The sequence below is a fragment of the Haemaphysalis longicornis genome, unplaced genomic scaffold (assembly GCF_048455015.1).
Source record: "Haemaphysalis longicornis isolate Haplotype H1 unplaced genomic scaffold, Haemaphysalis longicornis Haplotype H1 scaffold_8, whole genome shotgun sequence".
Lineage (NCBI taxonomy): Eukaryota > Metazoa > Arthropoda > Arachnida > Ixodida > Ixodidae > Haemaphysalis > Haemaphysalis longicornis.
In genome coordinates, this window is record NW_027526445.1 from 173,711,579 (window position 1) to 173,739,187 (window position 27,609).

A 27,609-nucleotide genomic window follows, 5' to 3' on the forward strand; every position below is an offset into this window, starting at 1 on the left:
TACGTAATTAGTAATTAATAATTAGTAAGTGGGTAATTAATAAATGTGGGGGCTTTAATGCGCCGAAGCTACATGTGGGCTATGAGGGGTGCCGCAGTGGTGGGCTCCGGATTAATGTTGGCCACCTGGGGATCTTTAACCAGTGCCAAAATCTTGACATGCGGCCGTTCTTGCTTTTCACCTCCATCTAAAACGGGGCCGCTGCAGCGGGCAATCGAACCCGCATCCTTGGATTCAGCAGCACAAGGCCCTAGCCACGGAGTCACTGCGGCAGGCTTGCAAGTGGGCCACTGGAGCATCATCCAAGGAGGACATACGAGTGCATGCAGACACACACCTCTCTCCCATTGCCCTGATTTCACCGCATCCTGTGTGCTTCAATTTGCCCGGCAGTCACAAAATTAAATTACTGCTTGCTCCAGTAAAGAAGCATTTTCCCTCATGGCTTGCATTCGGATTGAAAGTGACGCCCAACTCAAAACGAAGAAGCACTGCTCCTTTATCTGATTTGTGAACAAGGGAAGCCTAGCGCTCCTGAAACATCACAGTGACCTGCTTTTAATCTTTTGTATTTGGGTTTCCTTATCAATTGCTGAGCCTCAGCTGCCAAGTTGCCCCTACAGAACTTCCCTCCTGCACTGCAGCAGATGCACAGACACACACACACATGAGCAGGGGCAAAGTAGAAGGAAGAGGAGGGGGCACAGCAGCGGCACCTTGTGAGCATCCAGGCGGAAGTCCGGGTCGACCTGGGCCACTTTGGCGAGGTGCTGGCGTGCCCGCTCCAGGTCCCCGGTGGCCACAAACAGGTCCAGCAGCTGGGCGTGCATGGCGCCCGTGAAGGCACAGCCGTCCCGCTCCAGCTCCTCCGCCAGCGCCACTGCCCGATCCGCGTGCTATGTCATGAGGGGATGGAGGGGGGGCAATTGAATTAACAAAGAAAATAACAAAGAAAAAAACAGTCAAATTATGGGGATTAACGTGCCAATGTTCAGGGCTCCCTTGAGTTAACACTTTCATGACTGCATCTATTCTCATCGATAGCATTTTATAGATTAATACAAATTCAAACTTTGGTGCTCTCCAAGCGCTTCTGGACAGGTAACACCATCCAAAGGGTAAAAGAGGAAGTACCTCATCAGTTTCAATTTCGAGTTTCTTTTCACCACCGCGAGGGGAATTTTTAAAGCTCCTTTGCAGTCGGGCTCACGTGGTTTCGGTTATGGCACCGATGCCGCCTGCTGATGATCTCCACGGGAACAGCGAATTTTGATGGATTCCCACGAATCTGAGCTGTAAGCTCTGGATGATGGTAGCAGCACAGACATGCAAGATGACTTTCGTTGGACTTCAGTACAGACAGCGAAAGTGCGCCAAACCGCCCTGGAACACCAGCAGGTGCCCGCCGGTAAGTTTCGCTTTCTCCTCAGGCCACTCTATCTCTGCTGCACGTTGTTGTAAACATAGTTGGCCTGCTCTAAAGGTCACAGGGTGTCGGCTTTGTTTGGGCGCAACTAGCGTCACTAAATACAGGCTTTTAGAGTATCGGCACTCGTTTCTCTTATTGTTATGTGCCCTTAGGATTTTCATTGGTCGCTCGGCACGTGATATTTGTTTACATATGAGCGCAGCCATTTTGTTTCTGGGCGCCACTCCTCTCTCTCTCTCTTTCTCTGCTGCGCGGGCGCTAGAGCGGCCGGTCACACTCTGCCCGTCACAACCGGCGGTGGTTTCGTTCGGAGAGATGGCAACACTGCAAGCCAGAAACAAAATGGCCCCCAGACGCTTCCGGGCGCACGAAGTGGCGGTACTCTTAAGCGCAGCTTATTCAGTGACGCTATGCACAACCACTTGGCACCGGCTGCACAGCGGAGCCAACCTCCTTTGTTTCACTGCATTGAGAAACTGATTCGTGTGGTGGCATGATAGGGTTTAATGCTTATGTTATTGTATGCATGTAAATAACTTTTGTACTTACAGAGCTCATATTTGCGGCAATATTCTATAAGGGCCGCGTGTTCAAAATGCATATTTCAATATTTTTTAATGTTTACCCTGTGAAAAGTAACATTGCTGTATTCGTCACTTTTTTTTCTTTTTTGCTACTTTTTTTTTCCTTTCAATAACTCTGATAAAATTCATAATAGATCGGTTGTTCGAAATTATTACTGTTGGAAAGCCCTATCCTTCCTCTATCATATCATATTTTATGCTTTAGCATTAATAATTTTCTGTGGCAGGGAAAAAATATTCCATAGAGTACCCAAAACCAACTGATTTTTCCATGGTCATGAAAGTGTTAATACAGGCCACTTGGAGATGCTTACTGTGCGCCAAAATCTCAATAGACACGCGGACTTTTCCACTTTTTGCTTCCATTCGAAAAGCAGCCACAGGGGGCAGGATCAAACCGGCATTCTTGGGCTCAGCAGCACAACGCTTCAGCCACTGAGCCACCATAGTGGGTAAAGAGGCAATCAACCTCCTCCTTCGTACTCCTGCAACGCCTGCAGTGCAACACTTGCGTCCCCGCTAGCCGATTTTCACCCGTAAGCTGAGAGCACTCGGAAGTAAGTCGAGTGCCTTTTGAGGCAAGTAAATGTCAAAAGGGATGTCCTAAGCAGCCATCGACACGGTGCAAAAAGCACCCTTCCCGGATACGGAGGGGGCAAGGAAAATGGATGACACAACAGCCCTTGTAGGTTACAACGCTTGTCACAACAGTGCCTGTCCAGTTTGTGCACTGCTGTTTCTATGATGAATATAGCATCCAAACTAGGCCTTTAAACGCATTCAGAGTGGCTTGCAGGGGTGCCAAGCAGTCCGTTGCTGCTATCACCTGCAACAACTGCCCACATGGCCGCCAGTGGGAACAAAAATGCCAAGTGGCCTGCAACTCATTCTTCTTACAGGAATTCAGAACAGCGTTAACAAACTGGGTCAAGAAAAGACAACACGTGGCGCAGTGTTTCACTCATCCCAAATGTCAGCGCCGTTTTGAATTCCGTTAAATACACACCAACTAGCCCAAATCACTGCCTTAATAACTGATTCCCCTCACTTGGGCAGTGGAGTGAGGGAACACCCAGACCCCTTTCATATTGCAGGCACTGTACCTATCCGACACCGTCATGAGGCAGCGATGGTGACACTGTCATGGAGCAAGTTGAACGAGCAAGCTCAGCTAGAGAGGACAGAGGTGAACGGCGGGGCCGACCGTGGTATCACAGTACAGGCCCGGACAAGGCACTGGGCTTCACTCGCTGGGTGCCGCTTCACCGTGGCTTCACCGTGGCCCACAAGCAACTCGTCCACTCACCCGGAAGCGGCAGTGGAGCAGCAGCAGGCGACGCAGGGCACCCCGGGTGTTCATGCCCTTGCTCTGCACACCGACGGGGGGAAGGAAAGAGAGGCTCCTTGAGTCAGACGGAAAGGTCAAGCAGCTTGTATATGTATATATATTGTAAGCACTGCTTATGGCCAAGACGACACAGACATATGCATCTGGACAAAGCCACGGTGGTTGTGTACAAATGCTATGGGCCAAATACTTCGCATACACTAGGACTTCCACATGCAGCCATGCTTCATCTTCATCATCAGTTATTTACCATCATCGTCTTCCATCTTGGTTGTTCTCCGAGGCTTACTCCCTGTTATGCAGGACAAGGCTCACCCGATAAAGACATGCCCCAAGACTCCTGGTGCGTACCTTACAACACACACACACACACACACATATATATAGAGCAGTTTTATCTTCAAATTCAGTGTGTCGCGTTCAAAAAGCTACAGCTGTGCTATGAGGCTTGTCGTTGTGGAGGGCTCCGGATTAATTTTGAACACCTGGGAAGTATCTTTGATGTGTGACAATATCTCGACCACACGGGCACTTGCACTTTTCACCTCCGTCAGAAAAGCGGTACGCCGCAACCGGGTATCAAACCCGTGTCCTTGGGCTCAGCAGCACGACGTCTTAGCCTCAGACGGTTAGACCCCAAATTACGCCTCTGCTGTCCCAAGTCAAGTGCGTTAAAAAACAGCCACCCATTTTTCTCACTGTGTGGCACGCATCAGGACTTGCATGTGAGTGCCTCTCCAACAAGACCCTCCCACACCCTGAGGGAAACGGACTCACCTGCAGCTCCACCAGGTGGGCCTCCAGCTCCTCAATGCTCATCTCGTTCTGGGGAAAGAGAGAGGGAGAGAAGGAGGGAGTCACCACTGCAAGTCACCGAGTCAAACACGGAAGCAGACGCTTCCTCTCATCCGGGAAGGGTGTGTGGCCACACCAGGTGGCGAGGGGAGTACCAGGAGATGCTTTGCAGCAGGGCAACGCCCAGACATGCCGAGGCGTACGCTCCTTGCCACTTGTGCAAGTGAGTCAAAGGCCACTAGCAAACAGGACAGGTGAGTTGTTTGCCGTCTGTACAAATTTCGCTACCTACACACACATTTGTTTATTTCGAGTGAGAGCCCCACTGCGCTTGTTGATATATCTGGCCCGGATCAAAAGCCACCGTGTCTAATTTGTGAAGAAACTTTTGCGCTTTCCTATTTTATTTTCTTTTCCTTCCACCAAAAAGACAAGGTAATTATAAAACAATTAAGCGACTGTTGTGACATAAACCCCATTGTAGGTAAACATCAGAGGCAACTGCAGCTTTTTACCACTTCCCTACCATGCTATGCTGTCCTCAAGCAAGCATCACTAAGTAAACCTGGGGAATGAAGTAAACCCTGAAGCAAGCATTCTGAAGTAAACCTGGGGAGACTGAAAGTGCCTCAATATAGTGTAGTTGTATCTCACTCGCTAATGTGCTCAACGAATTTCCATGCCAAGAAACAAGAAAGGAATGTAGCTGGTGAGAGCCGCAATAAGTTATTCTCACCAACTTTGTAGGGAAACATACAAAAGGGTCCTGCAACAGATTTTGTCCTTCCCCCACCTCCACAATTAGTGCAAGTCCCATCCTGAGGCATCGGTGGAGAAAAGCTCACCTGGGAGGGCATCCGTGCGCTGCTGTCTCCAGAGTCCTCCAGGTTCTCGGAGGAGATCTGGTCCAGCATCTGCACCCAACAGAACACCCCTTAGCCCTTTCAGCCCTCAAATGTTTATTTCGAGCAGAAATTGCTTTTCTGCGAGTTACCGAACACTTTTCGACCTCAGAAGTGTAGGGAAAAAAAAAACTGAGGTGATAATGCAAGTATTTATTTGTTTGCAGGGATGACAATTAATTACGTTACCAGGCAATTAAAATTTTTCTTTCCTGTAGGAAAAGAAAGGTTTCTTGTTTTCCTAAAAGCTATGCCACATTCAGCCAACAGAAAAAAAAAAGCTGGTAGTGAAATTATTTACAGCTTTATGGACATTTTGACAAACAAGGATTTCAATTTTTTTACCCGCCTTATCATCATACTCTGTGTCCTCTGTAGCCTTTTCTTTTTCACAGCGTACAACTCCCCAAAATGCAAGAATAGTGATGTCTAGAGATCAGAACTCTAGGCAAAATGCCTATTTTCCCCTTGAGTCCGTATCGCGACCGGCTTTATAGATAGCAACCTGCCCATGCTCCCCGATTCCACAAACCGAATTTGCTATTGCTTGTTTGGCTTTTTTTTAGTTCTTTCCGACGCCACTGCGCCGGCTGGCACTGCAATTTATCCTCATTTTCAGCTGTTTATGCGTATGTTTGGTCTGGTATTGTTATTTTGTTCTTTTCTCGGTCTGTGGTGCTCAGTCTTTGCCGATTCACACTGGGAGAAGTACACACCTTCTGTGCGATTGACAGTGTATTCAAATAAGAGATTTGAATGTGGAATTGTTAACTGACTAGGCTGGTGAAAGCACACACCCAGCCTGCGTCCACCGAACGTGTACCAACCGCGATATCGTCCGCAAAAAAGTGTCCACAGCTGCTAACCCTTTTCTAACGTGTTCCATGGCCCTCAACGCGTTTAATAGCACGCATACATCTGAAAGAATAAAACCCCCAAAATATTCGATAGCATGGATCAGAAAAAATGAACAGGAACAAGCACTTTGCACACACTGTTTCATATAGTGCATCAAAAAAAAAAAAAAAAAAAAAAAAAAAAAATCCTGGGCCATCTCCACCAACGTCAAACATGAGGAGGGGCAAAGCATGCAGTGTATAAAAGTATTCTCGGTGCCTTGGCATTTTTGCCAACGGAGATGAAACCATTGGGTGGTAGAGTTATACAGCTTTGCTGTAAAAGTCTCGTCTTTGAAGCACGAAGCTCCCTAGCACAAGGCCTAAACGAGTTTCCCGGTGTTTTACTACCGTGACTACATGAAACGACGATTACGATGATAACGACGACAGCAGACACCAACAGCCCCATCCCCTAAGGGGCTTCGCTCCTAAAACAGACAAAAAAAAAAAAAAAAAAATCTTGGCGAGTAAACAAAAGAAAAAAAAAAAAAAAAACAGCGCACGTCAAATTTTCTGCGCAGTCTTGGTTGGCCTTCGGCTTCTGTAGAGGCAGTGTAGCAGCAGAATGAATAGATTCTCCATAAACTAGCTGCAGTGATTGAGATGCCAAGGTTGATTTAGGCAGGAGGCTCGGTGGCAAACGTAGCCAAAAGAAATGCTTTCGCGGCAGAATATGCTGAAAGAGCTTGTGCAACATTTTTGCATCATACTTTCAGCGAACTTTTCGTACACGATGGTATTTGCTACATACAGCTGAGCAAGCCAGTTTGTTTTCACCGGGTTCCTATCGCTTCGGTACGGGGGCAGTGGCTCAAAAAGATGTCCCGAAGATAACTGCGCTTCTCACCGCAAGCACTGAGAGCGGACGGCTGCCACACCCAACTTTACTATTTGCTGTGATGTAAACCACCCCGATGAAGCTGCTACAAGCATGGCGCTCCAATTATGGTGAAAACGCCGCAGCTGTTCAAGAAGTTTGCGTCAACCAGTGCTCCATTCACTGGAAAAGACATTGTTTTCCCGAAAGAATGATGGCGCTTCCACGCACAGAATGGCCCTGTTGGAGCTGCTTCATACAAATTCGAGCCTTCCCTGTGAACGTTTGGACGTGAATAGACGAGCTTACATCAAAAGAAAGCTCCTCGATGTAAAGTGAAAATCGACAAAGTTTCCACACATTTAAATGAACGAAAATAAACAATGCTAGTCGAGCAGGCGGACATGGTCACTGTGTGGTTTACTTGTGTACCTTGTGTACCTTGTGTACCTTGGAACGGTTGACATCCGAGTCTGTCGCATAGGTGGAGTGATACCGTACATTAGCTATTGCCATTCTTAACTTGTTCCAGAGTATAGTGATGTTTATCGCAAGAGGCATCCTTGAAGAACTCGCGCCCAGAAAACTGGCAGTTTTGGTTTTATTCTCAAGGCAATAGAAGGTGCTTCGTGTAATGTCCTCGAATGACGACACCAGGGCCGAAAGGGTTAGAGCTGCCCAAAACGTGCGAGGAATAGTACTCACGTCCAGAATGGGGGCGCTCGGACTGTACCGCGATCGAATCGTGTCCACAGTGGCCCGGGAGACTTGCACTTTCTGCAAGAGACATACACACACCATGGGCTACCCCGGTAGTTTGCTAAAAAGGCCATCCATCCACAGGCAGGCAGCGAAGTCCCGGCACACTCTCTCGTGCTAAATAACAAGCCTTGCCCTCCAAACACGTATCCACAATTTTTTTCTTTTTTTAAGGCATTGCATACACCCACTCAGCGGATTTTTACAATGACCTTCAGAGCTCCCCCTCTGGCATTGGCATGATTACGATGGCTATGCAATGACAGGTGCCGATGCAACCTGAACACAAAAAGCACTCCTCGACGAACATGAAACGTCGGATCACACGAGCGACTCGGTGGTGGGCAAAGAAGTGGCCACCGTTACAATGGCAAAGGCCGCCTCCACAAGAATCAGAACAGTAATAAGCGGCTGTAATTCCGCAATTCCAAATTTCTCCCGAGGAAAAATCTCCGGCGTTTGCTATTCTAACTTCCAGCCTTGACCCCCTCCCCCTTCTTGAAAAAATAAATGAACCGGTAATGTTCACCTAACCTAGAACCGCTGATCACTCCAGCCTGGTTGGGAACAAATCTGCACACAACGGCATTCTGAAAATTAAGCTCTTCGCCCAACTTCTCTCTGCCCTCCTCTCTCTCCCTCTCACTCTCTCACACAGGAGTGATTTTGTGTTCAGGCATAACAGGGAGCAAGGCACTGGCAGCAAGAATTTCAAGGGGGGCATGGAAGCATGGACCTTCCCCCTACTGGCTCTGCCGCTGTTCCCCTTGACAGCATATGCTTTGCACTGCCCAACCAAAGAAAGCAACTCACATGGGCCACCATCTCGGGGACCAGGCTGGCCAGGTGGTCGGCTGGCTGCTCACCCAGGCTCTCCATCAGGAAGCGGCCGCCCCAGTCTGGACACACCCACACCACACACAGCCCCATTAAGGACAAGAGGTACACAGCAGAGCGGGAAAGAGGGCATCATCGGTCCTACGGGACTACACTGAACCCTTTGACGGGGGGGCCCTCCAGAGCAAAAAAAAACAGCTGCAACAAACTTACAGTGACGTCCTCCTCCTTGCCCTCTAACAGAGTGCAGAAGCATTTAATTAATTGTGGGGTTTAATGCGCCGGAGCTATACCTGGGCGCCGCAGTGGAGGGCTCCAGATTAAACTTGGCCATCTTGGCATTTTTAACGTACACCAAAACCTCGACACTTGGGCATTTTCACTTTTCGCCCCCGCAGAAGCACTTGTGAGCATCAAGAGATGGCCAGAGTTGGCCGACGAAACACCAACACCTTTGCCTCTATACTGCCAAACTTGATTATCCTTCTTGAAACAAAACCTCTTACTGAAGTGTCAAATCAGGCAGCATTACTGCATGCATATGAGCATCAACTGAAAAAATTAGCAGTGGCTTAGCCCGGCTATGCCAGGATATACGTAGCGTGAGTTGAGGTTTAGCTGGTTATTGTCAGCTTTCCTGGTTGTCTAGGATTAGCTTGATTATCATGCTCACTGCTGCTTCAATGAGACACACACTGTATACACGTTATGTGACGTGTGTATTTATCAAGCGGCTCCAATCGCCCCAGAGCTAAGTTGGTTCCCCAAGCGCACGCCAGTGTTGCGGTGACGCTTGAGCCATCGGTTCTGCACTCGGCCACCCCTCACATGATCATCAAGTGGACCGGGCCGTCATGTGCAAAACGGAGGTCGGTGAAGACGCTGGGCGCGTGGGGTGTGTGAGGGACGCCGGGCAGCGAGCAACGTTCTGTACGCCGTGTGACGACACTGCTCCTCGCGCATGCGCAGCACGGCTCTCTAGGAGCCACGCGAAACTGCTCAACCCCGGGCAGTGTAGCTCCCGCTACACAAGCGTACTAGTGTGGACTTGTTGGTGCATACTGATATTGGACAACAGCGCTTGGATGGGGCAGAAAAAGTTACAGACTGGACGCTGACTGATAACAATGAGTTCATTTTCCCGTAGCGGAATATATACCCTCGGAAATGAACACAACTGCGTAAAGGAGAATTTCGCCGTGTCGGAATACATGCCCTCGGAAATAAACACAAAAGAGTAAAGGAGAATTCTCCTTTGCTCGTTTGTGTTTATTCCTGAGGATATGTATTCCGCCACGGCGAAATGAACTCGTTGTTGTCAGTCAGCGCCCAGTCAGCCACTTCTCCTGCCCCATCCAAGCGCTCTGGTCTAATATCAGTGTGAGCCTCAAGACTACCAGTCTGGATTCACAGCATGGCCTGGGAGATTGACACGAGGGCTGAGCGTCCCCACCTCTGCGGCTGGTCCCAGTTGCGGTGGCTTCTGGTCCCTTGAGCGCTCGTGCCAGGAGCTGCACAACAAGAACGGGCCCGTCTTTGAGTCCAACAAGGTACCAGGGGAGACAAGGCGGTGAACGCCAGTCTCCAACTACACTTCTTGGCAGCGTCCCCAAATGGCAGCCTCTGAACGACCAGCCTCAAGCCAGCCAACAGGTGATTCTGTTGGGTGGCCTGGGGCTGGGGAGCAGCCCTCGCTTACCCAAACTGATGGCCGGGTGACTCGTGCCAGCAGCAGCATCGAGTTTCATGCTACACTAGAGCCCCAATTATACGTCCCGCAGTTTTACGACGACCCGCTTACGACAAATCCCCGCAGTCTCGACAAACTCCCCATAAAAACAATGCATTGAAAATCCATTATACAATGCCCGCGCACATGTGGTCCTCTTCATATGGAAGCTGGTGGTGATAAACCAGCACATTTCCCACCTTTTACACAGTTTCACCCCAGCATTTACAGTAAAACCTCATTACAAGAGACAGTGTTACAAGAGACACTTAGGTATAAGAGACATTTGAGTGAATATGGTTTGGTTGATTTTGTTATACAAGAGACCTTGGTTACAAGAGACATGATTCCTGGATCCCTTCAGCATCTTTTGTAATGAGGTTTTACTGCATTTCTGAACCACGTTTGATGCTGCTTTATGTGCAAAGGTACACAGTTTGCGACGGGCCCGACCACTTGCTAAACAGACTCAAGCTAACAGGCGAATACCGGTGGACGGGAGCTTAACCTTCAATGGCCGCACATGAAAGCAGAGCGCAAACACACCAACCGCGTGAAGTCCAAGTCGAAGTGGCTGGCAGACGGCCAATTTGAACCTCCCATCAAGCCGACAAACAGGAAAATACACACAATACCCCATGGGGATGATCAAACCCTTTTCCTTGCTTGTGCAATACAGGTTTCTTTTTTTTTGCCTTTCGTTGTTTCAGCACAAAAAGGGTAACCATTTTTTGTTCTCGTTTGCCTAGCGTGAAGCTTCTAAAAAATTCCTTGAAATAAATCTCTTGGAGCTTCGTTCTTCTAATAATTACAGGGGGACACTGCTCTTAAAAACATCTTCCTTTAATTTTCAAGTAAACTCTGTGGAACTTGTCCTGTCTTGGAGCTTTTTTCCTACTGATTTCAAATATGCCACTATTTTTGAGTAAGTCAATTAGTTACGAAAGTAATTAGAGATAATTGGCCCTTTTTGGAGGAACAGTGGACAAAACAGTGTGGGTCATAAAAATGTAATCCTTACATTTTCCAATACTACGAACCATGGTGGGTGCAATAAGAGAATTGGTTTTTTGATGCACTGCTTGGAACTAATTTCACAGCTCATTAAATGTTGGTGGCACCAGTGGCAAGGAATCATTTCGAATGCCCATTTCAAACACCAAGGTTTAATGAGCAGTAAAATTCGCTACAAGCGGTGCATCAAAAAACTACTACGATTATTGCACACACCAGGGTTCGTAGTATTGGAAAATATGAAGATTACAGTTTTATGACTGACACTGTTTTTTCTATTTTGCCTCCAAAAATGGCTTATTACCTCTAATTATCTTGGGAACTAATTGACTGACTAAAAAAATAGTGGCATACCTGAAATCGGTGGGGGATAAGCAGCAAGACTAACAAGTTTCACATAGTTTACTTAACAATCACACTAAATAATATTTTACAATATTATTGTTGTTTCTTTGCAGCAACGGGCAGCTTCTCAGCCTCTAGATGAGCACTGCCAAGGGCAAGTGGAATGTGCCTGCCCAGTACGTGACGGCATGCTCACTTAAGCGTGGGTTGCAAGGACACCGGTGCCACATTCCCTCTATCATACATTAGTACGAAACTACGAGCACCAGCACCTCGAGGAAGCGGAGAAGCCCACCTGGACAGTGGCCGAAGCGTTGCGTGTCTCCCGGTAGCAGGCCGCCAGTGCGGGCACCACCAGTGCGGGCGCCAAGTTCACCGGGTACTGGTCCACTGCACCGACAAGCACCGAAAACCCACTCAGCACCAAGACAAGGTGCACGTGGCAAGCTACCGGGACCAGGTTTGCTACAACGACAGGACCACCACACGCAGAAAGACCGTGTTCCCCAACAAGGGAAATTTCTGGGGTGGTGGTGCTTGCTAATTGATTGCTCGCACACCTCCTAACCCCAGGAAGAGCTGCACACACCACACTGGGCACCCACCGTGCCCCCCTCAGTGGTGGCAGCCACCCATGTGCGTGCACCCATGAGGGTGGCACACTCACCGAGGGCCAGAGCCTTGGCCGGGTCCCGGGCATCCAGGTAGTGGCGCACCAGGGGGTTCACCACGGCCGACACGCTCAGGCCCAGGCCCTGCAAGCACAGTACCCTCTTTCTGATCGCACGTGCTATCAGAGTTCATCCGTATAGGTACACCAGTTGAGAAACTCCGCTTCAGAATCAGTGCCCCGCAAGCACCCTTGCTTCAACAAAGTTGAGGGGGGGGCAAGCGTGTTATTGCCTAGCTAGGTACAAAGACTGAACTTTGCTAAATGTTTCCTCAATAACGCAACTTAATGAGATACAGTAAAACCTTGTTATAAGAGACACTCAAGAGACGCAGAAATCATGTCTCTTGTAACCAAGGTCTCTTGTATGCGGTGTTGCTAACATGGCAAACATAGGAGAACCAATCGAACCATCCTCATTCAAATGTCTTTTATGACCAAGTGTCTCTTGTAACAGTGTCTCTTGTAATGAGGTTTAACTGCAAACCTTGCTTTTCAAATTAAGGAACATTAAATTAGGTGATGCTCACTTACTGCTGCCACGAGTTTCCTTCTACAGCAGCAGCCTCAATGACCCCTGAGTACTACTTCAACTGTGTGTCGATGGATGGCAGGACAGTCAACCTCCTGCCCACTGCTTGCCCCCCAGCGCAAGGGGCTGGCCTTGGATACATGAGGGCCATGGCGAGTTTCACAACTACTGTTCTCATCATCACCATCATCAGCCTGTCTACGCTCACTGGAAAGCAAGGGCCTCTCCCATAGATCTCCGATTATCCTGGTCTTGTGCTAACTGCGACGAATTTACCCCCGCAAACTTCTTGATCTCATCCGCCCACCTAACTTTCTGCCGCCCCCTGCCATGCCTGCCTTCTCTAGGAGTCCACTCTGTTGCCCTTAATGACCAACGGCTATTTTGTGACCAACGGTCACAACTGGTGTATTACTGGGCAAGTCTGGTTGCAGGGGAGACCCAGCCCACCTCCCCACCGTGATGACGTGGGGGGAGAGGGAAGTCGGTGTCCCCGCTCGCTCACCCTGAGCTTGTCCACCAGCTGCGCGGCGTCCTGGGTGTCCAGGGCGGGCAGGAGGTACTCGGAGAGCAGCTCGGAGGTGGGCTCCACCCCGAGCTCCGACATGGTCGACAGCAGGGCCAGCAGGGCTTGCTCGTTGCCTGCCTGGGCCAGCACCAGCGGGTAGAAGTAGTGCGGCCGCACGGGCAGGCCCTGCGTCGTCGAGGGGAGAACAGGGGATAAGGGGACTGCTGTCACCCCTGACACCGCCGCCACATTGAAAGGAGGAGAGGACCGCTCTGCCCCCACTCACCTGACTGTGCATCTCACGCAGCAAGCCCAGGGCCAGCTCTGCACAGGAAAAAGAAAAATTAAGCCAGTTCCGCTGAAATCTGTCAAGCATGGAGCAGTGGTTCGCCAAAAGGGCTGTGACGCCCTCTCTTGCCTAATTTCAGTATCAGCGTGGCATCGACACCGAAAGTAGTCAAGAGAGGGCACTGTAGCCCCTGAAATGTCCTACAAAGAGACACTCGGTTGAGTTTACAATAATTTGGGGTAATTGATGTGTTAATTCACACTTTTTCTTTGTTATTTGCGGCCTAGAAATGGCGGTCTCTGTGGCAACGGCGCAGTGCTAAGATGACCCCCAACAACTTGTGTACGAGGAATGTGTGCCTGTGTGGCCCAATGGGTTCTACATCGGCTTTGTGATGCGACGAAACCAGGCTCAATCCCAACCAGGTGAAGCGGTGATCTTTTCGAAGCCCCTATTTGGATGCATGATGCATGACGTTACGCATTATTAGGGTGGCCAGATACCGTGACCCCGGACGGGATACGACGGCAAGCCAGGCCCCTAAAGTGCTTTAGCACTTAAAAACCACACTGCTTGTGTTAACTGTGGCTGGACACTCCTCACAAACTACTCAATACAGGGCCCTGGTATTGAAAAAAGAGGGAGAGGGCCCTAGTTCACTACCAGTTTGAGGCCGATGCAAGGTGGAATCTAACAGTTTCCAGACTGGATTCTTTCTGAAGGAAGTCTCCTTTTGAAGCAAGTCAAGCCAGCTCTGCAATTCGTGCTGGTCCCCCACTGTGGTGTTAGAACCACCACCACCGAAGCTGGATCTTCACCTTTGGGAAGAAGACAGAGTCAGCAGGAGCTAGACTCGGCGAGTAAGGTGAGGGTGGAGGTAAGAGGAGTGTTTCTAGGCAGTGAAGTTTTGTGTGAGGAGTTTGTTGGAGGCAGTTACAAGCTAGGTTTCTTGCACACTCTCGCACCTACTGACACTAACAAGTGGGCACGGAGCACCGGAGGGAGCGAAAAAGAGCCCCATCGAAGCAGAGCACGTGTGAAGCGAGTTAGTGCTTGAAGCCCAGCTCAAGTGACAACGGTGAGTGGTGCAGGTAGAGCTGTGTCAAAGTGGTAATGGCAAACACTGACTGCATGTTACTTCGAAAATGGACAGGCCACGGGTGAAAACCAGCTGCACGTCACAGCTTCGCTGGTTGACCCTGTCACTGTGGGTCTTTTTATGGCTCACTTCCTGGAGGTTTTTTCTTCATGATCGTTCGGTGGAAATTTTAGAACTAGTAATGTACCACGATGCTCTGCAGGACACATAACACACTATTCAGGATTACCTTATCCTCCCAAAAAAGTTGTACGCAAGACAAAAAAAGATGAATTAATTACAGAAATAATTACCCACTAATTAGGATGTCCCGTTGTTTGGGAGAATTTCTAGTATGATATTCTTTAAAGCAATGCACCACACATAGTGACAGCTGGCGGGTAACACTCAGATAGCGAGACTTCCTTCCCTGCTTTATTTGCACCTGACTTGCCACCACCACCAACATGACTTTTCACTTTTTGCCCAGGCCTACCCGCATCATTCTTTCTGGCGACGTAAATAAAACTCACTTCTGACTGTGCTGCTGAGACAAGTCAAAGCGACGCCGATCAAGAAACATGCGCTCCAGCTGTTGCCTAAAATTTACCCGACACAATATGTTTATGAGACTTTTCAATAGATGGCATGACAAGCCCACAGCATTTTTCTTTACGCGAGTTGTCTCGGAAGTGGCAGGGAGATAGGTAAAGAGGCAACACGAGTATACTTGTGTGTGGCAAGGAGTGCGCGAGTGTGAGGTCGGCTGAGTTATCTCAGGAGTGGCGTGAAAGGGTTACAACACCTGTACGGAGTGCATGGGCGGATCTTTTACACGCAGCCTTACAAACGTCACCACTTCCTGCAACTGTTACAAAAACCTGTCTGGCTGATGCCTGATGCCGCCCCCCTGTCTGCCAAGCACACCCACCGGCCTGGTGCCGGCCGAGGGCCAGCTCGGCGCAGCGCGCCAGGGCGTGCCGGTTGAGCCCGCGGCTGTGCAGGTCGCGGCAGTAGTGCAGGATGCGGTCGAGGGGCGCCCCCTGGCGCACCAGCTGGGCCACGAAGAAGTTGCCGTGGTTCTCCGACCGGGGGGTCTCCATGGTGAGCAGCAGCCGGTAGGCCGCCTCGTGGCACCCCCGCGCGGACAGCTGCAGGCACGTGCTGATGCAGTCCTGCGTGTAGCCCGCCAGCCGCCGCATCCGCTCCAGCACCTGCACACCAGGAAATGCCAGGTCACGCACCGTCATCCGCTAAGCAACTGCTGCGTCACAGGGGACCTCTTCTGCTGCCGCGTGCATTTTAGAGCGATAGCTCTACTACGTTGCATTTTTCAAGGTCATTCATCGTGTCGCAACGACCTCCAACTGCCAGTGCAGGAGCTGCGCCCTTCTTTCTTATTGCTTCACTTGCTCGTACAGTCAAATCCGAGAACAACGAAACTGGCAGGAAAAATCTCATGAAGTGGAACTTTGTTGAGGTGAAATTTGCGCCAACACAACGTGAAAAGGCAAGAAAAATGTGCCCATATATTATCCACATCACTCGCCGCAGAATGGAATATGTTTAGAAAAAGGAGTGACGTGCAATCACGTGGTGTTTATTCGGACAAAAAACACACCAATGGTTATCAGTTTTTTTACCTGCACACAAAGAGCGCGCTACCGGAGGGAAGAAATGCAGTCGCAAAGCGTATTGCTGTACAACAGGCATATCTACTGAGCCAATTACTTGCAGATAGCTGCTAGGCTGTTGGAAAACACCTCTTGCTTGTGGCAGGAGCGCCTCCCGTTATCTTACCCTCTGACTGGGCACGGTAGCATCTGACCTTGGCGCACCCGCTTGCATTTATTGCAAGAACGCGCTTGTGATTAATATAAAATGACGTGGGCTCAAAACTAAACACAAAACCATTATTTTTGCTTTTGACTTTGAAGAACTGTAGGGGAGAAACTTAATGACAGCTGCTCACAATGCATACATACATCACGGCAGCAGTCGTAAGCACTCAAGTGCTTACGACTGGGAAACATTAGTAAGCAGTACCAAATTTAACCTCCCGTTATTTTATTAGAACGTGTCATTAAACATAAATGTTTAGCAGAGCCCTGTTTTTGTCCTTTTCTGGGTGCCAATGCAATGCCTCAATACACTTGACCCTCAGCTTTAAAGGGGCCCTGAAAGGCATTTTGAGCACACTAAACGAACTAGCGCAATCGCTAGATTGGGTCGCCAACGTCACCTGTGCCAAGTATTACTCTTTTACGCGCAGCGGAAAGCTCACACTTTTGTTGCAAAGTTTGTCGCTTTTTTCTCACCCTTTCCTTCGTGTTTTTGGACGCCGCCATCTTCACATGTCTACATCATCGATTCCCAGATGTTCGTCATGAGCTAGACATCCTGCTATTGGGCGGCTTTTCACGCACTTCCGGCAAAGAGATGAGTCGTCTGCTCAGCGTCGGCTCGCCGGCTGATCTGCCAGCGGAGTGCCGGAGTGCTTGGACATTTTACGACAAACGAAACAAGTGTAAACAAACGCTTAACCGTTTGTATTGAATGCAACACGGCCATAACACGACGTGGATTTTATCTTACGTGAGTACGTTCCATAAAGAAAGTCCCGTGGCACTTCTTTGGTGCAATCGCGGAGAACGCCCTGAGCCGAATGCCCGGGTTTGACGCGTACATTTTATTCAACTTCAAAACAATCCAGAGATGCGTTTCGAACGAACGCAACGTCACAACATGCGTTGCAAGTCTGAACCGCGATTGACAGACGATGAGTTGCCTCCTCCTGCCCGTCGTAAATTCGGCACTCACCTCACACCCGGTTTGCGGGGACGAGCAGCAAGTCACAACTCTGGCGCGCAAGCGAGAAGGCTTTTAGCCAGGCACACTGCACATACCCCATGCGAGGTTGAGTGGTACGTCGTTCGAGAAAGATAATCCAGACCATGGGAAGCACTATCCACCCGCAGAAGTACAATGTCGCATTTCATCGTGAAACGAACGCGTCCACAACACACAGGAGGCGATGCACACACACACACACAGCTTCGGTCGCTGCATTGGCTTAGCTGCAAGCTTCGTTCGGACAATCAGCGATGCTACGACGATACAGAGCTGCGTGAGGACGACGTGCTAACCACTTCACGTATTTAAAAACACAGGGGCAAAGAACTAGGTTCATCGCAAGCAAAAAATCTTTCCTCCATTATAGTGCCTGAAATATATTGGCTAGTGTGCCGAGGGCGGGCTCCACGCTGGCGCCGGGAGCGATGTACGCGGCCGTCTGCCGCTTGGGGCGCTGCCATGCGGGAGTGTGCGCGTTCATCCGGCCCGAGCAGATCGCGCGGTTACCTCCGAGCTGCGTAGCAGACGGCAGCGGCAGAACTTTCCATTCCCGCTTGCGACGAAAGCGAGCGAAAGCGACGGGAATTCTGTCGCGCAAACAAAATTTGTCCCGACCATTTGACAAAAACGATCGTCGCGCGACAAAGCGACGGAATTCCTGCCGCTCTCACTCGCTTTCGTCGCAAGTGCGAACGGGCCTTTATGCGCAATCTCCGCCCCACATAAAACAAGCTCTTGCTTGTCGCCTGAGCATACGGTTGATATCTGACTACGTTACACTGTGCTTGCCAGTGTATTTAAACGATGTCACTAGGTTTGAAACGTACGCGCTCGGCGTGCAGCTTTGTAAACGCAAGCGGTTTCACATACGCACGCTATTTTGCTGCTAATAGAGTTTTAGTACAGCGTTTGTGGCCTTTGCATACGCTAAACGCTAAATTTTTGCGTCCCGCTACGTGACACCGCGATGGGAGTTTTAGTACAGCGTCTCATCAGTTTGGCGTAGCGACACACTAATGCATACGGTGCCATCTGTCAAATGTTTTCCGAAATGTCTCGCCGGCTGATCTGCTAGCGGAGTGCCGGAGTGTTTGGACATTTTACGACTATCCAAACAAGTGCAAACAAACGCTTTCCCGTCAGTGTTGAATGCAACACATGGGTGCAGCTTGTCAGAACACGGGTTCTCGCTGATCGAGTGCAGCGTTGGTTTGCTCTTCGCATTCACGTTCATCGCCGCTGATAAAGCGATCCGATCCGGCGCGTTTTGTGCACGGGTTCTGTGTCGGTTGAAAATGTCTTTTTTCACATGCCGCCGGTAGTAGGAATTACAACCACCGCAAAATAACACCCGGCACCAGCGGGGCCACATCTGAGACCGCGCTTTTTGGATAAACAGTGCGCGGTGCACCAAAGGGAACGAGCGCACGATTCTCCCCACGCGGCTGCGAGTTCGCCGCCGATACCAACTACAGCTACGTACACCGCGAAAGGGCAAGGCCATGCCGCACACATGCGGCCAGGTCATTCGTTCGCTTTTCCAGCCTGTGTCCATGGTGTCTACAGAGATGAAAAAGCCGAAAGAGCTGGCCCGTAGCAGACGGCAGTCTGTGGGAGCGCAATAGCGGAAGTACGTCACCGCTGAGGAGCGGAGCATCATGGGAGGGGAGGCCAACAGCGAAGAAACAGTTGAAAGGAGGAGGAAATACGGCGCGACGATAATTCGCGGTTTTTGATTTACGATTTCTCAGCTAATACTCATCGCTTTAACAAAATTCTTGCAGGAGGAGATTGCTAATACATTGCTTTATTTGGTTACATGTACATCCATGCATCGGCGGAAGGCATTTCAGGACCCCTTTAAAGCAACTGGTGAATATTGAAGATTCCAATGGCGGCCTGTCCGGATGCAGGGATTCTTAGCACCCTCTGCTGCATCACAGGTCTGACCGCCGCCGTGGTCAGTTGCTTCACAGCCACTGGAGACTGAGGGCCGTGTGTTAATTGGCGTATTCATGGGAGGTTGTGGCCGTTACTACACCAGGGTGGCCAACCCTGCTGTGGTGAGGGAGTGCGTTACCGGCAATGGTCGCCGAAATCGGGCCACACCCCAAGCCTCATTCTGCAATTCCGTCAATATGTGGATTTTTTTTTTTAATCCGGTGGGAATCGTCCGGCACCGGGATTCGAACCGTGGTCCTTCTGCACGCGAGGCGGATGCTCTACCTCTACGCCACCGCTGCACACATTGAAGAACTGTGGCGGTGGCTCACCATGTCCATGAGGCTGTCGTGTCCCGCACAGGCCGACACACGGCAGACGTCCAGCAGCCGGTCATCGGCCAGGAAGACCTCGGCTCGATCGGCCTCGCGCAGCGCCCGCTCCAACCCCGCCTGGTCGCCCCGCTCCGCACAGCCGCACAGCAGTGCGTGGAACGTGTCCGCCGTCGGCTCCAGACGAGCATTCCTGCAACAGGTAGGAAAAGGGGGGGATTCAATCCACTGCCAGGGCACTATGGGTGGCGCGACCAAGGGTCAACCTCCATTTCCTTTCTAGCGGACCTGTTTCAGGATGCTACATCCAGGGTGTGTTCAACAATACCACAGTAGACTCCCGTTTATACAAACTCCACAGGGACAGAGGGGTGGAGCAGGGTCCATGGGTTTGGGAGAAGTCCTGGGAGCAGGCAAAATTGACTTGTGTAGCACGCTTGGAGCAGCCAGAAAGGTCGTTTAAAAGGGGGTTGGCACAGGAAACAGTGCCAGCCAACTGCCAAGTAAGTTTAAGGGGAGATGCTCCTCGAAAACACTTTTTCTTTAATATTATACCTAAAGTTATGAAACTTTGGTCATAGATTGAGTTTTTAATGCTGATTCCAAATATGTGCTTAGTTCTTATGTAGCTTCATTAGTTTTTGTGTGAGACAGCCCTCAAGAGCAAAATATAGGGTTTTTTGTGCATATCTTTTTTCATAATAAATGTTTGTTTAGAGCAGCCTGCAATAGCTCGTTTTGCTGCTTAGGTAAAGTAGTATGTCAAAAACTACTTAAAATGTATTCAAATAATTCCTATATTTGTAAAAAAAATCAGGAACACCAAAAGTATGTATTTTGTGCGCTGTGAGTCAACATTTTGATTTTTTGCAAAAAATGTATAAGAGATATTGAAAATGCATATAGATATTGACATTCTACACACTTTGAAGAGGCTGTGTGCAAAATTTCATCCATATCTGACCATTTGAAGTACCTGAAATGTGTTGCACAACACGTAAAAAATGCTGAAAAGTACAAATGGAGAAAAATGCTTTTGAAAGTTTCAAACATCTGTATTTTTAAAAAACATGATGAAAGCACATGAAATTTCTTGCAAAAATAGAGCAATGTGTCTCAAACACAGCACAGCTGTTCAGAACTCCCCTGGTTCATATGTTTGCCCCTTAGCACCCTCCTGAATGGAGTCCGTGAGACGTGCTCTCTTCACCTGGTTTCGGCAATGGGCTCGAGCTTCAGCGGTTTGGGTTCTTCCCCCACGGCTTTCATGGCCGCAGTATGAACTTTCTTGCCGATCGCAGTAAAGTTCTTATGATGTAACGGCGTCGGCAAGCCAAGATAGGCACAAAAACGTGAAAGCTGTTCGTGCCCGATGCCAATAGCTCGCGCAGCCACCACCGCCTTGACGTTCACGGCGAAGCTGTCGCGGGAGCTCCCACTCCGATATTCCCGGCTTCCGCTAGCACCGTTCGCAAGGTCACCATGGCATAACACGGCTCGAGGTGTGCACAGAAGAAAGTACCGATTCAGGGCACTCACTATTCGCACAATGCAACTCAAGAAACGCCGAGAGGCCCTTCCGTTTTTCGACCGGTTCGCGTACCGCGAGGGTACAGGTGTGGCACGCTGGGCAAGCAGCTCCGCTTATCAGCACCGTAAGCGCACTGACATCGCATATCACAGCACTCGCAGAGTTCCAATCGCTTGCTGCTCTATCTTTCTCGAAGAGTCAAATCTTCACCTCCGAAGCGCTCACAAAGTTCAGCGCGGCGTCGATTTCGTCCGAGTGGCCGTTGTGCTGGTTAGGGCTAACCGGAGGCGTCGGGCGGCTGCCTCCCGCTGTCACTTTCCGTAGAGGTTTGCGACGCCGTCCTCGGTACGGGGTCTTCGTCCAAGCCTTCCGCGCTCGGAAATCGCGCTTTTTCGGTTCGTTCATAAAGAGATAACTAAAAAAAACGCAGAAAAAGGGACACAGACTTCGATTGAGTCGCCGTACACAGTCGAGGACGGATGCAGGCTTCGGTGCTTCGCCGCAGCAACGTCTCCGTGTAGGCCAATGGCGGCCTCGGTAGAGCACCACGTGATTTAAATGTCCAGTAGAAGTGCTCGAAACAGGCGCCAAAACGTGCCTTTTTTTATTATTTTGGGCCGAAATGCGAAACTGTCGGAGGTGCTGTGGGCTAGAGGAAGGCTTTCTCAACCTCTCCAAGCAAACAGCAATGGCGGGAGACGCCGCATTGTTGAGATGCAGACGATCGAAAGTTGCTGATTTGCGACGAAACTAGCACTTTCTCGAACCACCGTGGCTGAATAAAATTGATTTTTTACTAACTTCTCGTTCGAATTTTGCCTTGATCTTTTGCGTAGTTGTAGCTGAATGTACAAAGATAATTTTACAGGTAAAATCTCAAAACTGAAAAATTCCGCGAAAAACGCGATTTTTCGACGCGCATCTCCCCTTAATCCATTTATCTACAGTTGAACCTCGTTGAGGCATGGATGTAAGAGACAATTGGGTATAAGAGACACTATTCCCCCACATGGATGGCCGCCCTATCTTTCCCGTTACATTAACCTCTTTTGTAACAGACATCGGATGTAGAAGGTAGTTGGCTATTAAAGGACAGGTTATCCTTGAATTTTGGTCAACGAGCTCGCTTGTAACAGACATTTTAACTTTAGATGCGGTGCCACCAGTCACTAACTGCAGTTGCATCCGTTGTGGAATCAAAGGGAACGACAGACGCCCGCAGTAGCTATTTATGATAACTTCAGCAAACACACAGTGGTTTAGTCAGCTATTTAATGGCGATGAGAAGCCCTGTTAATGGAAATGCAATGAAAGCTTAACACCATGCGTACGAGTGCGACCGCACGTGGGCTTCTGCGCAAGCCAAGAATATCGGGAATGCGCAGTGCGCTTTCCCAATCGCGTAGCTCCCAATCAAGAAGCATCGCACATGTCGAGTCCTGCAAGCCTGATGAATAGTAGTAAGAACACACAGTGGAAGAAGCTGTGTGCTCTTACTACTATTCATCAGGCTTGTGAACTCGACACCTGCGATTATTCATCTTCCACAGACAATGAAAGAAGAGAAAGGTTGTAGAATCGGTTGTAAAAAACAGTGTCAATACAGTCATGAAGCGAACAAAGATTCAGAACTATTTCATAAACTCTGGGGGCAAAACATAAATTAGAATAAGCCTTTTGCAAGGTGCTGTAGCTTTCCTTTGTGCTTATTTTAGTCATACGGTGCCCACATTGAACTAGGGTCTGATTAGTAAGTGAAAACATGGTTCCCTGCTAATAAGAGACATCTCGTATAAGAGAAATAAACTGCTCCCCGGTACGTGTCTCTTTACTGGGGTTCAACTGTACTACAGTGTAGACCATTAATAACGTAACCGCTTACAGTGCGGGACCGGATATAACGCGGGTTTTCGTGACCACCGGTTTGCCTCCCATAGAACTCAATGCATAAGCATACCGCTTAAGATGCGGTTGGCCGAAGCACAATACCGTTTATAGTGCGGTTTTTCGGCGGGTCTGCTCATCGACCGGCGCAGCTGGGGCATCGTTTTAGGGTAGCAAAAGAAAAAAAGAAATGATGAAATCGGCCATCTGACGCAGCGCGCACCCCTTGCTCTCCTCTAACTTCGACACAGAAGCAAAAAATAGGCACCCTTTAGTTCGCGCGTACGTGATAACCACAGCTGCCCTTGCTTGATGCACCTCGGAAGATAGCGACCGGCTCCCCGTCCGTGCGTGGCAAGTTGTTTCTATAAATCGTGAACCGCATGGCCCGTTTTCGCACACGAATTGTGCACGTCGGCGTTGCGCATGCGTTTTTTTCATGCTCGCGTCTACGATTCCGGGCTCGCAGTGGCTTCTTCGCGTGGCAGTGGGAGGAGCCTGACGACTTGCACCAATGGAGAGACGCACACCTATTGGCGGGAGATTCGAAGTGCTCCGAGCCGGCTAGCCGCGCCAGAGGTGTTTAGGCTAAAGGGGCTAAAGTCCCTCGATCAGATGAAGGGACCTTAGTTTAGGCTTACCGCCGCGGTATTTTTTGATGGGCGCTTTCACAAGCAGCATGTATGGCAGTTTATATTCCACTTTGCGGTCACATTATCAGCTCTTTTCTTGCATGAACATTTTCGCTTGCGCCTCGTGCGGCATTTCAGCGAGCGGTTGGATGTGGTCGCTGGAGCTGCCTGCACCGCTTCACGGCCAGTGCCGACGCCATGTTGCCAATGTTGCTGCCTCTTACCGCGCCGCACACATTGCGTCAGTTGTATCCGCGCCGGCGTCGCCGCGCCTGCGGCGTGCGCTGCACGTTTTCGCGAGAAATCGCTCCATGCGGTTCACGCTTTAGAACGTTGTGCAGATAAGCCACCGCTCTCCCCAAACAACCGAGCCGCGCGAAGATTTCCACCACCAGTACGTTGCGCTGATAAGCAGCCGCCTTCGGCATCGTGAAAGCAAGGTGGGGTAAAAAAAAATCCTGCTGGCCTTTCTTATCATGTCCTGGGGCATCTTCATAGACGCAAAAAACGCAGCCATGGTCTTTCAAAACACAAACACAATGGAAGTTAAAGCCGCACTCGCCGTTTGTAAGACCGCGCTTTTGCAATGTGTGAGACCCGGCAGCAGCGGCTGATGTTAAAAATAATACGAAATAAAGACCCTTCCTTCGTTTTTAGGCGTTGTGCGTTTGGGTGATAAAAAATTTAGGATGACTTGAGAGGTACGTGGCGATTTGGTTGAATTCGCGCACGTTTTGGTTATAGTGCGGTACCGCTTATAGTGCGGATTTTCGCGGCTCCCGCGACATACGTTATAAGCGGTCTACACTGTATATCAAGCGTTCTACCATGCACTACAACCTACTCCGAACCAGGAATGCAGTTCTCACACTATATCTGGAAATTTACAATGTGCGAGTTATCCGTCTGCCACCCCAGCAAGTGTGCCGCGTTACCACCGTTCAAAAAGTGGCGCAGAGTATAACGGGATCAGGCCTGTTTGCTGGAAAAGGCCTCGCTTTTCCAGCATACAGCAGTGTTAAGCAAACTCACGGCGGCATTCCGTAAAATAAGGGGTTTGCTTGCATTTTTTCTATCGAACAGCGGTTTCAGGGCATGCAAAGCATAACATAGCCTTGTCTTCACCCATCACGCAGTTTTGAGAGTCACCGAACGCACGCCGTAGACTACGTTACGAGAGTGTACCATCCTCCACATAAGCAAAGCTAACCCCAAAGTTCACATGCAAAAATTAATAATTACCTCACAACAAAGTTTCACTGAATTAACTTGCGAGGGCAAAGTGTCCATGACCCTGTTGGTTCAATACATGCAGCTACGCTCGTTAAAAATGGTCGCATATATCGAAGCTCCCCTCCAAGAAACCACAACCTTTTATGAGAATATTACCTATTCTCTTTTCTATCTGTTTGGATGTGACACAAATACATTTCACTCATTTTTGGTTATTTTTTCAGTGCCTGTGCCGCAACGTGCCAATGCGGTGCAAATAAATCCAAAGTGAAGGCGGAGAACGCGCCTAGTGCCTGCGGCCGTTCACAGCCTTGATAAAACCGAAACCATAAGCACCTTGAAACCCAAAACACGTGTTTCAGCGCACAGCTTCAAGGTTATCACTTTTTCATAAACCTTATCAGCACCCATTGCTTCATGATGATTTATTTTCTTCACCAGCTTCCATTCTTCCTAGACACGACCATTCTTTCAAAGTGAAGCATTTAGCATATCATACTTTTAACTATTCATGGTCATTCGTTCAGGGTACAATCGTTGACTAGAACGCACTGGCATCACACATAGCTGCCGTAATTGATGCTGTTAAATTTAATCAACTAATACTCATGGAAGTTGTGAATTGAAAACAAAACTATCACTTTTTTATTGCATAACTTCTGACATATCGTTCTTTTTCTACAGAGATTTGTTTGTTGTTGCTTCTTCCGAGTTTATTTTTGTGTGTTATTTCGAGCTAATTTTACATTTATCATATTTGTGTTCGCGCACGCGCTCTTCTTTTCATGTTCTATTTCTCCCAGTGTATATCTTTGTTCGTATGTTTGTTTTTGCTGAATTGACCAGCCCCTATGTAATACCCTCCTCCGTGAGGGCCTTTAGGGGTGCTTTTGCTAAATAAATGAATAAATAAATAAATAAATAATTTTTCGGGGACAAGGCATCATGGCAGTCGTATCTCGTCACTCAATTCAGGCTCTGCGGCACATGACGGCGCTGATAAACGAGTTTGGCGCAATAGGGGAGGTTCGGTGCAGGATGGCGCAAGTAAGCAAGTTTGGTGCTCAACAGCGCAAATAGCGCAGCTGTTCCACCCCTGGGGACCGCAAAAAACTTCCACTTAACCAAATTTCCAGTAAAACAAAAAGCCCAACAGCAGCACTGCTATTCGTCTGCAACACGTCTCCCTTCTTGATATTGTGCAGAATCTCGACTGTCATTGCCAATTTGAGCGTACGACATGAGTTGCCCTGATAGTAGAGACTTATTGCTAAAATTGAAGCCTGAAGCATCCACCACGCAAACGGCTCAGAAGGTGCTGTGTGCAACAAAGAAGGTTGCAGGACTGAAAAGACAGATGTGTGTACGCTGGCGCCAGTCTCAACTGACCTGCCGCTTTATCAACTGTGCACTGCCTCAGTTGCAATGGCACCAACATGGTGCAGAGCATGGCGGTATTTTGGTGCTTAAAATTTTGAATTTTATCGAGAAATGGCCATCTTTTTTATTCAAAATAGCTTCCAATTAACCAATATGATGGGTTTTAGCTTTGAATTATTGAGTGATTTCTTTCACTGAATTGCACGCAAAATTATAAGCTTGCACAACGAGCTATTTCCACTTAAGTGTAATGCATATTAATTTCACAGCAGTAAACATGGTGAGGTAAACAATGGATGTTACAAGAGTACACGCAAACGTACATGTACTGATGTGCACTGCTGTTGGTACTGCATGCAGTATGCTTGTTATAGCTGCATATAGCACTTCGGTGCTTTGGGGTTGCCTGGCCGATTGGCGTAAGCGACATTGTCTCACGTGACCCTATTTGTCAAACATACCGTATTTACACGATTGTAAGTAAATACAATAGATTGTAAGATTTACACGACTGCGGACGCCGCCGCCGCCGCCGCCGGCGGTGGATGGTTTGGGGTCGCTTATAAAGTGCATTCGCACTTAAAAAGAAAAGCTTTTGTATAAGCACCCGGAATAACCATGCATGCGCTGTGGGTTGAGCGGGAAGAACACATTCACTGCGAGATGACAACCATCGAAGCAACTGGCAGCGGCCACTGCCGCGTGATACCAAAACAAACAATATGGCGGCCGACGCAAGCGGCTGCCCGCAATTTACTTTTGAGCGAATAACCTCCCACCATCGCGTTCGGAAGTGCACTGAACAATGTGATATGATTTGGGCTACGTTAGCGCCGCTCATTGAATCAAGAGATTCGCTAATACTCATTTTGTTTAGTATTACAGACGAATAAAACGCTTCTTGACGTGTTTTTTCATGCGCGTCGGCGTTGCGCGGGCGCCTTTTTCACACCCGAGTTGCCGATTCTGCGCAAGCGACAGCTTCTAGTTCCACGTCGGTATGACGCATGACAAGCGCGGCAGTGGCAGGAGCCTGACGACTTGCCCTAATGGGAAGGCGCACTCTTCATGGCGGCAGTTTGAAAGCGCTCGGGACAGCTGGCTGGCACCGCCTTAGATGTTTAGGCTTACCATGGTGGCAGATATTTGATTGGTGCTTTCCCTAGCGGCGCGGATGATGCTTTATAGTGTCGTTTTCGACCACATTATCAGCTCCTTTCCTGCACAACCGCCTTCGTTTGTGCCTTCAGTGATATCTTAATTAAAGAGCGGTTAGAAGCGGTTGCTG

At 49.1% G+C, this 27,609-nt stretch overlaps 1 protein-coding gene across 1 annotated transcript in view; it reads right to left on the bottom strand.

Moving 5' to 3' along the window:
- LOC144149877 (leucine-rich PPR motif-containing protein, mitochondrial-like) overlaps positions 1-27,609 on the bottom strand; it is a 54,324-nt gene that overhangs the window by 17,025 nt on the left and 9,690 nt on the right. The window contains exons 7-19 of the mRNA XM_077681591.1: positions 19,662-19,854; positions 15,467-15,749; positions 13,455-13,492; positions 13,166-13,354; positions 12,126-12,213; positions 11,754-11,848; positions 9,824-9,881; positions 8,347-8,432; positions 7,480-7,551; positions 5,002-5,070; positions 4,139-4,186; positions 3,320-3,382; positions 717-896 (exon numbers count right to left, since the gene is read on the bottom strand). Of these exons, the coding sequence (XP_077537717.1) occupies positions 717-896; positions 3,320-3,382; positions 4,139-4,186; positions 5,002-5,070; positions 7,480-7,551; positions 8,347-8,432; positions 9,824-9,881; positions 11,754-11,848; positions 12,126-12,213; positions 13,166-13,354; positions 13,455-13,492; positions 15,467-15,749; positions 19,662-19,854 (1,462 nt within the window). The remainder of the gene's footprint in view (positions 1-716; positions 897-3,319; positions 3,383-4,138; positions 4,187-5,001; positions 5,071-7,479; positions 7,552-8,346; positions 8,433-9,823; positions 9,882-11,753; positions 11,849-12,125; positions 12,214-13,165; positions 13,355-13,454; positions 13,493-15,466; positions 15,750-19,661; positions 19,855-27,609) is intronic.